Source organism: Suncus etruscus, chromosome 12 (genome assembly GCF_024139225.1).
Source record: "Suncus etruscus isolate mSunEtr1 chromosome 12, mSunEtr1.pri.cur, whole genome shotgun sequence".
Lineage (NCBI taxonomy): Eukaryota > Metazoa > Chordata > Mammalia > Eulipotyphla > Soricidae > Suncus > Suncus etruscus.
The window spans coordinates 97,981,820-97,994,609 of NC_064859.1; the positions used below are offsets into that span (position 1 = coordinate 97,981,820).

Genomic DNA, 12,790 nt, shown 5'->3' on the forward strand with positions numbered 1-12,790 from the left:
GGAAACAGGGTCCTTGCAGGTGTAATAGAGAGGAGGTCACAGGGAGGTAGGGAAGGCAGATGGTGGGGACTGGCCTTCCCTCTCCCTGCCCAGAGTCCAGTGTTTTCTCCCACTTAGGCCAGGCCCTGGCAGTGGATCCATTCTTGGGCCTAGTGTATATGTCGTTTCTGAGTAGTTTTTGCCAGTCTCTTCCTATTGGTGGCCTTTCAGTCATTCTTGGAGTATTTGTTTAGTTGTCGCAAAGGCTACCAGTTGTTGTTTGTCTGAACTGTTTCTTATTCCTTCCTCAAATCTTTTTTTTGTTTGTTTGTTTTTTGTTTTTGTTTTTGGGTCACACCCAGCAGCACTCAGAGGTTATTCCTGGCTCTACGCTCAGAAATCGCTCCTGGCAGGCTCGGGGGACCATATGGGATGCTGGGATTTGAACCACCATCCTTCTGCATGCAAGGCAAATGCCCTACCTCTCTGGCCCCCATCTTTCCTCAAATCTAAGTGATAGTTTGGTAGGATAGTGGACTCTAGGCTTACATTATTTTCTGTTACTGGGCCGAAGGACCACCCAAAAAAATGTTCACAGATTGCCACCTGCTAATCTGACCATACTGCAGTGGAAAATTTTTTTTTTGTTTGTCTTTGTTTTGGGCCTCACTGGGCAGTGCTCAGGGGTTATTTCTGGCTCTGCACTCAGAAATCGCTCCTGGCCGGCTTGGGGGACCATAGGGGATGCCAAGTATTGAACCCGGTCTGCCTGGCTTGGCCACGTGCAAGGCAAACACCCTATAGCTATCACTCTAGCCCCATCAAGTTTTTCTTTTTTAAAGTATTAGTTTTTTTCCCCTGTCGTGATCTGTTGAGGAATTTCTGGTGACATTTGGAACTTGGAATACTAGTGTTGGTTGGCATGGAAACCCAGCTGAAAAACCTGGTGTGAATGAATGAGCCCATTTTTTTAACTTCACGAAATGTCTTAACCAAATTATCTTTCTTATGTTTGTTAACCCAATTGCGCGTCCCCTAAAACAATCAAGCAGAACTTGTGTTCCAGAAGTTTTGGAGCATGATTATAGGGTTCAGTTAGCTATTGTACCGTAGTTTTTCTTTGGACTTAAAAAACTAAGTATAGTCTGTGTAGTCCCGCGGGGGATATTGTTTGCTTGGCACATAGCTGATCTGGGTTTGATCCTGAGCACTGCCCCAGGAGTGATCCCTGAGTGTGGCCTGACCCTGTAGCCCGTAATCAGTTTGACCAGATGGAGAATTTCTGAATTTTTTAACATGTGTAAGTTTTGGTACTGTTCCAAATATAGTTTGTATTTAGGAGAGGTGCTTGGGAACCTTCCTATGGGAAAGCTTGGCTTTTCTGTGCCGTGTGTCTGCTTGTCTGCTGCAGGCCTGGGCTTGGGAGCTGACTTAGGAGGCCTTCCTTCTCTGTTTGGCGCTGCTCAGGAGGTCACAGACTGCAGGTGCCTAATGAGGCCCCCAGACAACAGAGCCCTAGGCGGCAGGTACACAGATTGGCTCTGGGCACTCAGGCTTGCAAGCAGGCACTCCGCACCAATGAGCCCTCCCAGGCCTCAGAATCAGTTTTCAGAGCATCGAGCTCTGAGTCCAGGAGAGCTGTGCTGGGGGAGGGGGTCTGGGAAACAGCCTCATGCTGGCTGACCACCACAGGCTTACTTTCACGTGATCTGCACTTCTTTGTTTTTTTTTTTTTTTTTTTTTTTTGGGTCACACCCGGCAGTGCTCAGGGGTTATTCCTGGCTCCATGCTCAGAAATTGCTCCTGGCAGGCACGGGGGACCATATGGGACGCCAGGATTCGAACCGATGACCTCCTGCATGAAAGGCAAACGCCTTACCTCCATGCTATCTCTCCGGCCCCTTTTTTTTTTTTTTTTTTTTTTTTGGTTTTTGGGCCACACCCGGTAACGCTCAGGGGTTACTCCTGGCTATGTGCTCAGAAGTTGCTCCTGGCTTGGGGGACCATATGGGACACCGGGGGATCGAACCGCGGTCCGTCCAAGGCTAGCGCAGGGAAGGCAGGCACCTTACCTTTAGCGCCACCGCCCGGCCCCGTGATCTGCACTTCTGGGTGAGGAATAGCTGTGCCGAGAAGGGGATGTTCTGTAGAGTGGTGGTGGATTTCCCTCCCCCTTTTTGTCTGTCTTTGGGCCACACCCGGCGGTGCTCAAGGGTCACTCCTGGCTCTGCGCTCAGGACTCAGGAATCATTCCTGGCAGTGCTCAGGGACCTTTTGGGATGCTGGGGATCAAACCTAGGTCGGCTGCATTCAAGGCAGTCGCCCTCCCCATTGTGCTATGACTCTGGCCCTGTGGTGGGATTTTCGAGTGAGATGAAGTGGCAACAGTGCTCCTTGCCCACAGGCAAATGTTTTCTCTGGTGTAATACAGTGTCCCCCCCCCCCCCCCCACACACCCCTAAAAGCAAATGGTAAGAGTTTATCTGGTCATTTCTCTGTTGGGCCAAGTAGCAGCACCCCAAGTGTGGTGGTTAGGACTTGCACATAGTGGAGCTGTGTTAGTTATGGGGCGAGCTGAATCCCTGGGGAGGTGGGAGTAGACTTGTGTGTATGTCAGACAGACCCTGCTGTGAGGAGAGGGTTCTGGAGCAGGGTTCTTAGGCACAACAGAGGTAGTAGGAATTTAGGTTCTGGTTTAGGTTTAGGTTCTTTTTTTTTTTTTTTTTTTTGGGTGTTGGTTTTTGGGACACACCTGGCAGCGCTGCTCAGGGATTACTCCTGGCTCTACGCTCAGAAATTGCTCCTGGCAGGCTCAGGGGTCCATATGGGATGCTGGGATTCCAACCACCGTCCTTCTGAAAGCTAGGCAAACACCTTACCTCCATGCTATCTCTCAGGCCCCCTAGGTTTAGGCTCTTTAGAGTTGAGGTTCTTTAGGTTCTGGAAGAGACAACAGTGAATGAAATAGTTTGATTTAGTAATGGTGCTCAGGGCTGACTCTTGGCTCTATGCTTCAAGACTCACTTCTGGTGGGCTTGGGAAGCCCTAGGAGATGTCAGGATCAAACCCGGGTTGCCCGCAGGCAAAGGAGGTGGCCTCCCTGCTGTGCTATAACTCTGGTCCCCTCTTCATAGTCTTTAGTCAGAGTTCAGATTTCTGGCAAAGCTCAAATCACCTCTCATAACTCTTACTGATTGATTGTACATTTAAACATCCATACTGATGCTATCTTTACCAAACTATTTTGTACTTCTTTTTTTGTTTTGTTTTTGGGCTACACCCAGTGACACTCAGGGGTTACTCCTGGCTATATGTTCAGAAATTGCTCCTGGCTTGGGGGACCATAAGGGACGCTGGGGGATTGAATCTCTGTTCGTCCTAGGTTAGAGCCTGCAAGGCAGACACCCTACCGCTCGCACCACTGCTCTGGCCCTGTCCCTTTTTGTATTTTTAAAGTTTTGACTGACCCGCTGTTCATCCCTCCAGTCCCATTTGCTCATATTTTTTGAAAAAAGGCACCAGGATTGACAAGTTGTGATCAGGTTGTGTTCCAATACCAGGCTCTGCATCACCACTAGTGTCCCCTCTCCCACCATTGGTTCTGGCTCCCTTCCCCCCTCATCCTGCCTCCCAACTGGCGTGTATTTACGTTTGGTTGGGTGTTCTGCTTAGAATTAGAGGGTTGGCTCTGGGGCTGGAGAGATAGCACAGTTTGCCTTGCAAGCAGCTGATCCAGGACCTAAGGTGGTTGGTTCAAATCCCGGTGTCCCATATGGTCCCCATGCCTGCCAGGAGCTATTTCTGAGCAGACAGCCAGGAGTAACCCCTGAGCAACGCTGGGTGTGGCCCAAAATAAAAAAAAAACAAAAAAAAAAGGTTGGTTCTGTGGTAGGATTTACATACACCCCCCCCACATCAACTCCCACCCCCACCCCCCACATTCCCACATACACACCCACACCCACATACACACACCTGTTTCTGTTTCTCCCTTGAGGCCTCTGCTCCCACCGTTGTCTCCCATCTGTTTCTGCCCTGTTGCCCTATAGTCCATACTGGGCCAGGCTAAGGTGGGTAAGCCCCCTTTGCTACTTGATTTCGCTTTGCCCTGTTCTGTGTCCCGCAGTGCATCTTTCCAGTGTAGGCATGACAGTCTCGTTCCTCCCACACTTCTTTGCCCCTCACAGTACTCCAGGTGCCTGTGCCTTCGTGACCCACCCATTCACCTAGGGTGGTTCCATACCCCATTTAGCACCGAGTGCTGCAGGGTGTGGTGTCAATGATAACTTTGGTAGGATTTCTTGACTTTCTACTCTGATGTGTTCTAGGAAGTTTTATAGCTTCAGCCCATTCATTCGGCAGGAGCTTGAGGGATATCTGTGCCAGTGATAGTTTTTTTGTTTGTTCTTTTGTTTTTCGGCCACACCCTGGGACGCTCAGGGGTTACTCCTTGCTATGCGATCAGAAATCACTCCTGGCTTGGGGGAACCATATGGGACGCTGGGGGATTGAACCAGGGTCCTTTCTAGGCTATAGCGAGCAAGGCAGACGCTTTAAGGGCTTGTGCTACCGCTCCGGCTCTGGCCAGGGTGCCTGTGATAGTAAGAGGCATGACTAGTTCTCTTGCATATCAGCTAGACTCTTCTTTGAAGTGAATTATCTGAGGAATCCATGATGATTCTGTTGGCTTAGTCTTGAAAATATTATAAAAATTGTGTTTGGAGCACTTAACTTTTTTAAATGGTATAAGAAACTTTTTCCTAAACTTAAAAAAAAAAGTGGGGGGCCGGGTAGGTGGCGCTGGAGGTAAGGTGTCTGCCTTGCAAGCGCTAGCCAAGGAAGGACCTCGGTTCGATCCCCCGGCGTCCCATATGGTCCCCCCAAGCCAGGGGCGATTTCTGAGCACATAGCCAGGAGTAACCCCTGAGTATCAAACGGGTGTGGCCCAAAAACCAAAAAAAAAAAAAAAAAAAAGTGGGGGCTGGAGCAGTGGTGCAAGCCGTCCGTAAGGCATCTGCCTTGCCTTTGCTATCCTAGGACGGACTGCGGTTACGGAGTGTGGGAATGTTACCAGGTGTGGCCCAAAAACTAAAAAAAACAAACTAACAAACAAAAAACCCCACTGGTGCTCAGAGATTACTCCTGGCTCTGCACTCAAGGGGTCGATCCTGGTGGTACTCAGGGCACCATTTGGGATTTGAGGATTGAACCTGAGTTGGCTGTGTACAAGGCAAACATCCTCCAGCCCCAATAGGTGTATCTTTAGTAATAGCAACATTAGGTCATCAATTTCTGATAACTGCATATTAGTTTTTCTATTATATAATATACATTCCAGTTCAGGTTTATCTCTTGTCATAACTAAGGACAAGGAAACTATTCATGAAAACTATTCATGCAGAACTCCCCCTCTTCCTGATGGACCCCTGTTAGTATTCAGATCTCATGTTGAATGTTTGTCCTTTTAACAGCGAAACCAGGCAGTCAGGTGAAGTGTCAGTACATTTCTGCTGTGGATAAAGTGATCTTTGTGGACGACTACGCTGTAGGGTGCAGGAAGGACCTGAACGGAATCTTGTTGTTAGACACGGCGCTGCAGACACCAGTTTCAAAGCAGGATGAGGACGTGCAGCTTGAGTTGCCGGTGACGGAGGTAAGTTGAAGTGATGGGTCTTGCCTTTTGACTGGGTCAAAAGGGTCTCGGGCTTTTTAGCTCCTAAATAAAATTGAGTTGTCCTTGTGGACATTTTATATATTTATATATCTATCCATGTATATACATAAATGTATACATACATACACACAAGAAATTGGCAAATTTGGGGGGTTGTTGGTTCATACCTGGCATTGCTCAGGGGGTTACTTTTAGCTCTGTGCTCAGAAATAGCTCCTGGTGGGCTGGAGAGATAGTACAGCGGTAGTTTGCTTTAGACACAGAAAAACTGTGGTTCAAATCCCGGCATCCCATATGGTCTCCCAAGCCTGCCAGGAGTGATTTCTGAGTATAGAGCCAGGAGTAACCCCTAAGTGCTGCTGGATGTGACCCAAAAACCAAAAAAAAAAGGGAGGGAGAAATAGCTCCTGGCAGGCTTAGGAGACTATATGTGATTCTGGGGATCAAACCTTGGTCAATCCCGGTCAGCCGCATGCTAGGCAAATGCCTTACCTTTGCTATGGCTCCTGCACCAAGAAATCGGCATGTTAACCTCACTTTGTCATGAACAGAGAACCTCTTGAAATGGTATTTTCAGCGTGATTGTTCAAAACAGTGTAACAGCTCATTCGCACACACAAACACACACGTATACACATGGCAACATTCAGGACACGATCAGAATATTTTGTAGATGCTCTTACCTTGTCTCTGGATGTTGAAATTGCTTCCCATTCTGTGGGGGCGAGGGGTCCTGTAACGGGGACCCTCTCTTGCCCTTCCTGTCACTCTCCTCCTCTCCATGGCCCATTTCCCTCCTGCTTTGCTGCTTCTCTTCACAACATCTTAGAAACACCCTTTTCATTTTCAGCCCACTCGCTAAACCTTACAGCCACCTGGATACTCTGACTTGGTGGGGCGGGGGGAGCTGGACCACAACATTTGGGTCTTAACTCTTGGCTCTGCTCAGGGATCATTCCTGGCAAGACTGGGGTGGAATTGACAGCCTTTAGGGCAAGCATCCACCCCATAGCACTGTCTCTCAGGCCCTGAATTTACCTTTCTTGAAAATGTGGCCTTTTTTAAAATTTCGCTTATGGTTTCAGCTTGCTAGTTTTTCCCCCCTTGTTTCGGTTTGATATGCAAATAGCATCCTGTCTAGAGACTTTATTGTCTGGTACTAGTCAAGACATACTGTTTTGTATTTTATCTGGTACTACTCTGGAATACATTGCTTTGGATTTTCATCTCTTTTAGCTTGTAAAAGCCTTTTAGATCATTGTTTGTTCTTAATAGAATGTCAACATTTTTCCAAATGATAATTTAAAGTACTTAAGAATGTGAAAAAGACAAGTGTGCTTTTGCATAATCACTGCTCACGTATGGAGAGTACAGGTTAAAATGACCGATGGAAACTGCTTGTCATTCTTTGATGTGTTTGGTTTTCTGTGATCTTTGGATTCAGGCACAGCAGCTCTTATCTGCATGTTTAGAAAAGATCGACATTTCTAGTACGGAAGGTTATGATTCGTTCATCACGCAGCTCAAAGATGGCTTGAAAAATACTTCTCACGAGACTGCAGCGAACCACAAAGTTGCAAAGGTAAGAAGTAACTTTTGGTAATGTCATGAACACCCATGCTTTGCCCCCTAGTTCTAGATTTTTTTTCTTTTAAAAAAATGTGTTTATGAGTCATTCAAAGTTGAAACACTTTAACTGAAGTTAGTGGAATTAGTTTGGTTCATTTTCTGCTAAAGCTTCTGAAGAAGCTGATGACAAGACTTGAAAGTTTTGGGTTTGATGAGAATGGACCGTGTCTTTTGGGAATGTGGTTGGTTACTTTGGACTTTCTTGGAAAAAAAAAAGACTGGGATATTTGGGAGATGGAGCTTTTGAGTTTAATCCTTGGATTTACTTGTTTCTTTTCTTTTTCTTTTTATTTCTTTTTTTCTTTTTTTTTTGATTTTTGGGCCACACCTAGTGACTTTCGGGTTACTCCTGCTGGCTATGTGCTCAGAAATCGCTTGACTTGGGGGGGGTCTATATGTGATGCGGGGGGATTGAACCAGGTCCCTCCCGGGGTTGCCGCATGTAAGGCTCTCTCTCTAGCCCATATTTTGTTTAATTTCTTTCTTTTTTGGGGGGGGTTTACACCCAGCAGCACTTGGGTTATTCTTGGCTCTATGCTCAGAAATCGCTCCTGGCAGGCTCGGGACCATATGGGATGCCGGGATTCGAACCACCAACCTTCTGCACGCAAGGCAAATGCCTTACCTCCATGCTATTTCTCCGGTCCCTAATTTCTTTTTAGTTTTTTTTTCTTTCTAAAGCTATTGGGGTCTGAGTGATAGTTTAACGGGTTGGGTGTTTGCGTGCCTGTGTGATGTTTTACATGTTTATATGCTGGAGAAATAGTTAAAAAAAAAGCAAATGATTAAGCAAACACTTAAATATAGTTAGGATACGTGAGAAAACGTAATAGCATCTACTAGTTCTCAATATTCAGGCTAATTATTTGAGCCTGTGTTATTATGTTGTTTGATTTCATCTAATTTTGCTTTCAATGATGGATAATACACTGACTTGAGGCTAGTAGAATTCTTTGATTTTTTTTTTGACCTTATTTTTTAAAAGGAGAAGCTGTATGGATTCTCTTTAATTTCCCCCCCCCCCCCCCCATTGCCATCAGGTTAATCTCCGCAGAAATTAGTTTCTGGGGAAATAGCGGTTCGCTTGGTACTAACCGGTGCTGATGACCTTGATCGAGAGAGACCCCTGAGCCCCTCGTTTCTTCTCACCCCCCCCCCCCCCCACAGTGGGCCACGGTCACATTCCATCTCCCGCACCACGTGCTGAAGTCGGTGGCCAGTGCCATGGTGAACGAGCTCAAGAAGTTGAACCAGAATGTCGCCGCCCTGCCCGTGGCATCCTCGGTCATGGACAGATTGTCGTACCTCTTACCCAGCGCTCGACCCGAGCTGGGCGTGGGGCCCGGGCGCTCCGTGGACAGGTATCCTCTCTCTCTTTAGGCTGTTTCAGAGGTGGGATGCTGAGAGGAGTTGGTAATCTTCCTAGATTTAGCCTTTCAGAGACAAATTGGAATTTATTGAAAATTATCATATTGTTCGCTCGATAAGATGCACATAGTTTTTGGATACTCTCCTCCCCTGCACTCAGGTTTCAGCTCCAGGTGGTATTCGCTTGCTCCATAAGACTTAGGCGGTGGGATGGGAGGAAAGGAGATGCACCTTATGGTATGAAAATACAGTATTTCAGGGAGTTGAAGAGAAAAGGGTTGATTCCCTTCTTGGGCAGCACCCACGGGTCCCTGTGCCCTGCCATGTGTGATCCCCGAGCGCAGTGCCAGGAGTAAGCTCTGAGCATCACCAGGTGATGATGACCCCTCTCCTAACCAGAGTGGGGGGAAAATGCAAAATCATTCTGAAAATGATACAGCTGCTCAGTTTTATGAAAGTTCTAGTGTTAATATGGTTCCTTTGGGTCCCGAGTATTTGGGGGGTTCTTAGGCCAAGTCTTCCTTGAGGCCATACCCAGCTGTATTTGCTGCCCATCACGTAGTGTTCTAGAGCCCTGCTAGTCTGCACGTGCCGGCCACACCCCCTGTTCTGAGTGTGGATTTAGATCTGGCTAGACACGGAGGGATGGGACTTTGCAGAGACCAGGACAGTCTTGTCTTTGTGACCTGTCCCACAGCATCATCTCAACTACCCTTCCTGGAGGCTGGCGTGGATAACCTGAGGCAGCCTCTGCATGGGTGACCTTGGCCACCCCGTGCTGGTAGGCTGGGATTTGCTGGCCTCCACGCAATCATTCGTACCATTCCTGTGACTAGCTTTGTGTGTGTGAGGCCTTAATTTTTATCTTATTAACTTATTTTATTTAATTTTATTGAAGCCATTATGATTTACAAAGACCATCATAGTTGGGTTTCAGACATACATACGGTGATTTAGGGCCAATCCCACCACTAGTGTCGATCTCTCTCTACCAGTGTTCCTCAAGTGCATCCCCTAGTTCCCCCAGCCCTCCCAGCCTGCCAGTCTTAACAGGCTCATTTTAAGTTTAGAATGTTAAAAGGTTGGATCTTTTGATTCCATTGTTGTTGCCTTTGATTTGGATATTTAGTTCTGTCCTTTTTTATCCTCCATTAATGCATTTGAGACTGATTGGCCCCTGGCCACTAGCCTTTCTTTTCTTTTCTTTTTTTTTTTGGGCCACACCTTGTGATGCTCAGTGATTACTTCTGGCTATGTGCTCAGAAATCACTCCCAGCACAGTGGATCATATGAGATACCGTGGATCGAATAGAGAGAGGTTTGTCCTGGGTCAGCCGTGTGCAAGTCAAATGCCTTACCGCTGCACCATCGCTCTGGCCCCTAGCCTTTCATATTTGTGTTTTTCCTCTTCCACGCAGTTTCTTTTCTTTTTTTTTGCGATACTCTGTGGCCAGGGAGAAGTTTTTAATTTTTGTCTTTTGTCTCCCCCTCCTTCCCCCGGTTGTGGGACCACACCTGGCAGTGCGCAGTGGTTACTCCTGGTTCTGCACTCAGAAATCACTGTGGCAGGCTGGGGGACCATATAGGATGCCAGGGATGGAACCTGGGTTAGCTTTGTGCAAGACAAATGCCCTCCCCGCTGTGCTATTACTCTGGCCCCTTCTTTTGCCATGGGGTTGGCGGGAATCCTTTCTTTGTTGGCACATTCCCCCCAACCCCCACGGGAGCTGTGTGCTGCCCTTGGCAGGCTCTGTGGGACGTGCTGACATCCATCATGTCTCCAGTAAAATCTTGGAATTGTAGCATCTCGCAGTGTAGTCTGGAATCCATATTGTGTCATCCCTCCATGCGTGTCTGATCTTGGGCATCTGCTTTCTGTCCCAATAGGGACCATTTACTCTTCATAATGACGTTATTCTTCAACACTCTAGGATTTCAAGCGAGATTTGGAAAATTCCCATTTAGTACTTGTGAAATATCCCGGAGCCAGTTTCAAATAGTTACATGCTCAGTGTCTGATAATTCATATTTTGCCTCCTTGAAGGTTGATACGTTGAAAACCAAACCCAAGCCTGTGCAAGAGCCACATTGTACTTTCCCTTCCTAGGTCGGAGTTTCGGTTTTTGTTTGGATAGGAACCCTACATTCCTGTGCTTTGTATATTATTTTCACCCTCAAGTACCGAGTGTTGTACTTGGTTCCGCTGTTGGTGAAGTCACTGATTCCTGCTGCCTTTGCTTTGCTTGCTGTTATCTCAAGTGTGGCTCTCAGCTTAGTTTGCTGTGCCTGTTTATTTCTTGGTCATCTGACTTTCTTTAACTGATAGCGTCTTTTCTTTTATTTTTTGGTTTTTGGGTCACACCTGGCAGCACTCAGGGGTTATTCCTGGCTCTACACTCAGAAATCGCCCCCGGCAGGCTCGGGGAACCATATGGGATGCCGTGATTCGAACCAATGTCCTTCCACATGCAAGGCAAACGCCTTACCGCTGTGCTATCTCTCCGGCCCCGACAGCGTCTTTTCTTAAGTGATTTTATTTTATTTTTTAAGTGGTTTTATTATATAAATATGTTATGGTTGTTTTACATTTGAGAAAAAAAATTTTTTTTAATCGAAGCACTGTGAGACACAGTGACACAGTGGTGGATGATTTGAGTTTTAAAAGTCATACAGTGGGGCTGGAGAGATAGCATGGAGGTAAGGCCTTGCATGCAGAAGGATGATGGTTCGAATCCCGGCATCCCATATCAAACAACCTGGATTCGATGCCGGTATCACATATGGTCCCCCGAGTTTGCCAGGAGCGATTTCTGAGCATAGAGCCAGAGTAACCCCTGAGAGCTGCATGGTGTGACTCAAAAGCCAAAAAAAAAAAAAAAAAAAAAAAAAAAAGGCCGGACAGTGTCTGAGCTTTCATCCTCACCAGTGTCCCCAGTTTCCCTCTGCCCACCCTGGCCTGCTTCTGTGGCATTGCTTTATCAATTCCTGTCACTTTTTTTTTGTTTATTTTTTTTGGTTTTTGTGTCACACCCAGCGGCACCCAGGGGTTAGTCCTTGATCTTTGCATGGAAATTGCTCCTGGCAGGCTTGGGGGACCATATGTGATACCGGCATCGAACCCAGGTTCGTCCTGGGTTGGCCACATGCAAGGCAAACCGCCCTACTGCTGTGCTATCTCTCCAGCCCATGACTGTAACTTGCTTCTCCCTTTTTGTCCACAGTGATTACTTCCTACTATTGTCACAGTGCTCCCTTCTCTGCCCTAATGACTCTCCCCACCTTTGTGGTAAACTTTCTGCTAAGGACCAGTCCTCCTGACCTTCATTTCTGTTTTCTTTGGAAATTCTTCTGCTTTGTTTCTTTATATCTTGCAGATGATGTCATCATCTGTGCCTGTCTTCTCTCCCTCTGGCTCATTTCACTCAGCGTGGTACTTCCTCTCCATGTCATCCATGGATACACAGATTTCATGCCTCCATTTCTTTCTTTTTCTTTCTTTTTTGGGGGGCGGGCACACCCAGTGATGCCTAGGGGTTACTCCTGGTTATGTGCTTAGAAATTGCTCCTGGCTTGGGGCACCATATGGAACACCTGAGCCCCATCCGTTTCTTTTCTAAGGACTGTATACTGTTCCATAGTTGCTTTATTCACTCATTTGCTCTTCGGCACATTACCTGGGGTTGTTTCCAGATTTTGACTACTGTGAAAAATGCTGCAATGATTAGCAGAGTGCAGATATCTTTTCTGCACTCGTGCTTTGGGGCTCTTAGGGCATATTCCCAGGAGTGGAATCGCAGCTCCACCAAGACTTGTTGCTTTGTTCTCTTCTCATTTTTTGATGGGGTGGATTCTTTTTCCTTGTAAAGTTCTGTCAGTGCTTTATAGATCTTGGATATTGACCCTTTATCGAATGAATGGTGGGCACATTATTTCTCCCAGTCTGTAGATTGTCATTGTTTCCTTTTTGGTGTAGGAGCCTATTCATTTCATGTGGATGCATTTGTTTTTGTTTGTTTTCACTTGATTGACCCAGTGGCGTTTCATCTTTACAGATGCCTCTAGGTTCAGTGTCACGTTCTGCCTATGTTTTCCTCTGTGTACCTTATGGAGTCAGATCTGATATTGAGGTTTTTAATTCAT

The 12,790-nt window shown here is 46.8% G+C and overlaps 1 protein-coding gene across 1 annotated transcript in view; it reads left to right on the forward strand.

The window, feature by feature from the left end:
• BIRC6 (baculoviral IAP repeat containing 6) overlaps positions 1–12,790 on the forward strand; it is a 162,874-nt gene that overhangs the window by 21,911 nt on the left and 128,173 nt on the right. Inside the window, exons 3-5 of the mRNA XM_049784698.1 lie at positions 5,451–5,632; positions 7,098–7,235; positions 8,450–8,643. Coding sequence (XP_049640655.1) covers positions 5,451–5,632; positions 7,098–7,235; positions 8,450–8,643 — 514 coding nt within the window. The remainder of the gene's footprint in view (positions 1–5,450; positions 5,633–7,097; positions 7,236–8,449; positions 8,644–12,790) is intronic.